Here is a 4,154-nt window from a genome sequence, read left to right as displayed (position 1 = left end):
TCGAAAGACTTTTAATGAAATTATTTCCCATAAACATCTTGGATCACAGAATGGACATCATTAAAAAGTCTACAAATAATAAATGTTGGAGAGGGTGTGGAGAAAAGGGGAACTCTCCTACAGTGTTGATGGAAATGTAAATTGGTGCAGCCGTTATGGAAAACAGTATGGAGGTTCCTTGAAAACCTAGAGTTGTAATATGATCCAGCTATCTCACTCCTGGGCATAGACCCTGACAAAACTATAATTCAAAAAAGATACATGCACCCTGATGTTCACGGCAGTACCATTTGCAATAGCCAAGACATGGAAACAATCTAAACGTCCACCAACAAATGTCTGGACAAAGAGCATGTGGTATATAAACACAATGGAATATTACTCGGCCATCAAAAAGAGTGAAATAATGCCATCTGCAGCAACATGGATAGATCCAGAGATTATTATACCAAGTGAAGTCAGTCAGAAATAGACAAATGCCAAATGCTATGCCTTATATGTGGAATCTAAAATGCGACATGAATCAACATATCTATGAAACAGAAGACAGACTTGTAGTTGCCAGAAGGGAGTAGTTGGGTTAGGGAAGAATTGGGAGCTCGGGATTAGCAGATGCAAACGCTAGTATATATAAGATGGGTAAGCAACAAAGTCTTACTGTATAGCACAAGGAACTACATTCAGTAGCCTGTGATAAAATGTAATGGAAAAGAATATGTACAAAAAACTGAGTCATTTTGCCGTACAGCAGAAATCAACACATTTAAATCAACTATACTTCAATAAAATTAAAAAATAAAATAAAATACATCTTAGACTTAGGCTCAAAAAATATCAGTGGCTATGGGCTTCCCTGGTGGTTCAGACCAAAGGTAAAGTATCTACCTATAATGTAGGAGACCTGGGTTCGATCTTTGGGTTGGAAAGATCCCCTGGAGAAGGAAATGGCAACCCACTCCAGTATTCTTGCCTGGAGAATTCCATGGACAGAGGAGCCTGGCAGGCTACAACCCATGGAGTTTCAGAGTCAGACAAGACTGAGCAACTAACACTTTCACTTTTGTTGGCTTCCAAAGTTGCTGTTATGCGTATGGAGACTCTGGGTGGAGAAGTTTTCCCCTCTCAGTCCAGCTCTGTCTTTCCAATTTCTTCTCTCATTATTAGTTTGCAGACTCCAAGGATGCAAACTGGTTTCAAGAAAAATGTTGCCAAAATAATCACAAGGTTCCATCCTGAGCTAAAAAATAAACCATTTTCTAACCTATTGGTAAACCTCACTGCAAGCTGGATCAAGAACCAGCTGAATCCTATACTAGCTCTTGCATGATGCCCTTCTTCCTCTCCACATCTCACAGCAGCCAGGGAAGACTGAGGGTCTTCATGCTGTTTCCCTGACACCCTAGGATGGATGTGTGTGGCTGGAAAGAAATGGAGGTTGCTCTGGTCAACTTTGATAACTCAGATGAAATCCAGGAAGAGCCAGGCTATGCCACAGTCTTTGACCCAACCACCCCAAAAGGCCGGCCTGGGAGGAGCCCCTTCTCCAACTGGAAGACCCTCATCAACGACAGCACCAGCCATGAGACGGTCTTCTCCAAGCTCCCAGGAGACTGCTTTGATTCCCCAGGGCCTGAGACGGTGGTCTTAAATGAAGGAAACCAGCGGGTGATCATCAACATTGCTGGCCTGAGGTTCGAGACCCAGCTCAGAACCCTCAGTCAGTTCCCAGAGACCCTCCTGGGAGATCGGGAGAAAAGGATGCAGTTCTTTGACTCCATGAGAAATGAGTACTTCTTTGACAGGAACCGGCCTAGCTTTGATGGGATCCTGTACTATTACCAATCTGGTGGGAAGATTCGGCGCCCGGCCAACGTCCCTATCGACGTCTTTGCAGACGAGATCTCCTTCTACGAGCTGGGCAGCGAGGCCATGGACCAGTTCCGAGAGGACGAAGGCTTCATCAAAGATCCTGAGACACTGCTCCCCACCAGTGACGTCCACCGGCAGTTCTGGCTCCTCTTCGAGTACCCCGAGAGCTCCAGTGCTGCCCGTGGTGTGGCCGTAGTCTCCGTCCTGGTCGTGATCATCTCCATCACCATCTTCTGCCTGGAGACCCTTCCTGAGTTCCGAGAGGAGAGGGAGCTGAAGGTGGTGAGAGACCCCAGCCTCAACATGAGCAAAACAGTCCTCTCCCACACTTTGTTCACTGACCCTTTCTTCATGGTGGAGTCCACCTGCATCGCGTGGTTCACCTTCGAGCTGGTGCTCCGGTTCACGGTCTGCCCCAGCAAGGCTGACTTCTTCAGGAGCATCATGAACGTCATCGACATCATCTCCATCATCCCCTACTTCGCAACCCTCATCACGGAGCTGGTCCAGGAGACAGAGCCAAGTGCCCAGCAGAACATGTCCCTGGCCATCCTGAGGATCATCCGCCTGGTGAGGGTCTTCCGCATCTTCAAGCTCTCCCGCCACTCCAAGGGGCTGCAGATCCTGGGGCAGACGCTGAAGGCTTCCATGCGGGAGCTGGGGCTCCTCATCTTCTTCCTCTTCATCGGCGTCATCCTCTTCTCCAGCGCCGTCTACTTTGCCGAGGTGGATGAGCCAGAGTCCCATTTCTCCAGCATTCCTGATGGCTTCTGGTGGGCGGTGGTCACCATGACAACTGTGGGCTATGGGGACATGTGCCCGACCACCCCAGGGGGGAAAATCGTGGGTACTCTGTGTGCCATCGCAGGGGTCCTCACCATTGCCCTCCCTGTGCCTGTTATTGTCTCCAACTTTAACTACTTCTACCATCGGGAGACTGAGAACGAGGAAAAGCAGAGCATCCCAGGAGAAATTGAGAAAATCCTCAACAGCGTGGGCTCAAGAATGGGCAGCACAGACTCTCTTAGCAAGACCAACGGTGGCTGCTCTGCAGAGAAGTCCAGGAAGTGATATCTCCAAGGCTTCTCGGCCCCGCGTCTCCCAGGTCTCTCTGTCTCTCTCTCCTCCTCCCACCTCTTGCTCTCTGTCTTTCCAGAGACCAAAATATATCATTTGTGACCACAGACCATCTTTGATTGGAAACTATTTTAATAAACTGATACTTCTGCTGTATTTTCTCAGGCTGTTTCTTTTTCAACTGACTGTAGAAAGATTCTATGCTCCTTTCCTGTGAGGGCGAGTTCAGGTCCTTGCGCCTCACCTGTGGTGCCCAAGACCAGCAATATCGTCATCACGCGGAAGCAAGGAAATGCAGACTCCAAGCCCACCTCAGACCTGCTGAAGCAGAATCTACACTTTAACAAGATCCCAGGTGATTCACGGTCACATTAAAGATGAAGAAGCGCTAGCTGTGGTCTTCCTAAGAGGAAGCACCTTGAAAGGCCAATAATGGCTGGGAGCAATGAGTAAGAGCTCAGAGTTGTTTTAATAATAGTACCATACACTTGTGTAGCATTGCTTACATTTTCCAAAGCCCTTCCACCTACATTATCTCACTGCATCTAGAAATAACCAGTAGAACAGACGTGACTATTATTTCCACATTGTAGAACAAACCAGGAGATGGCGACTTGCCTAAGGTCACCCATAACCATGAACAGTCAGTGCTGGAACCTAAATCTCCCATCTGCTAGTCTTGACTACTATTTCTATGTTGTAGATGAACAAACCAGGAGATGGCGACTTGCCTAAGCTCTCTCAGAATGGTAAACAGTCAGTGCTGGAACCCATATCTCCTACCTGCTAGCCAGGTGCTCTTTCCACATGAGGAGAATGTGATAGAACTGAGGACAAGGGGGAGAGGAACTCGAGGGGTCTGTCTTTCAGAGGATCCAGGCAGCACATCTCCAGACAAGCACACTCTTCCTGGGGGGGGTCCCCCCATTTCCGTGCAGCCTGGGAGGCAATGCCTGCCTGGCCTCCTTGCTCCTCAGTCCCTCCCTTGAGCGGTGGACAAGCAGAAACATTCTCTTGGCCCATCTCCATGAATTTGTGCAAACACTGGGGATCCTGAGTGTGGGGAGTACATATACCAGGGCCTCAGAGAACTGCTCCAGGAAAATATACAGGTCCACCTACCTCGGGGTTCAGCTCCCTGAGTCATCAGGAATTGACCAGTAGCCTGTGGGGCAGCTGGGGTGGGAACAGCAGGACCCTTAGACCTG

At 48.6% G+C, this 4,154-nt stretch overlaps 1 protein-coding gene across 1 annotated transcript; it reads left to right on the top strand.

Annotated features, from left to right (window-relative positions):
• Positions 1-1,404: 1,404 nt before the first annotated feature.
• Positions 1,405-2,940, top strand: KCNA10 (potassium voltage-gated channel subfamily A member 10). The gene has a single exon (XM_004002308.5). It carries the CDS (start codon positions 1,405-1,407, stop codon positions 2,938-2,940), a length of 1,536 nt encoding a protein of 511 aa, XP_004002357.3.
• The last annotated feature ends 1,214 nt before the right edge of the window (positions 2,941-4,154 follow it).

This window comes from Ovis aries, chromosome 1 (assembly GCF_016772045.2).
Source record: "Ovis aries strain OAR_USU_Benz2616 breed Rambouillet chromosome 1, ARS-UI_Ramb_v3.0, whole genome shotgun sequence".
NCBI lineage: Eukaryota > Metazoa > Chordata > Mammalia > Artiodactyla > Bovidae > Ovis > Ovis aries.
Note: the sequence above shows the minus strand (reverse complement) of the source record. Positions and strands in the feature narration are given on the sequence as shown.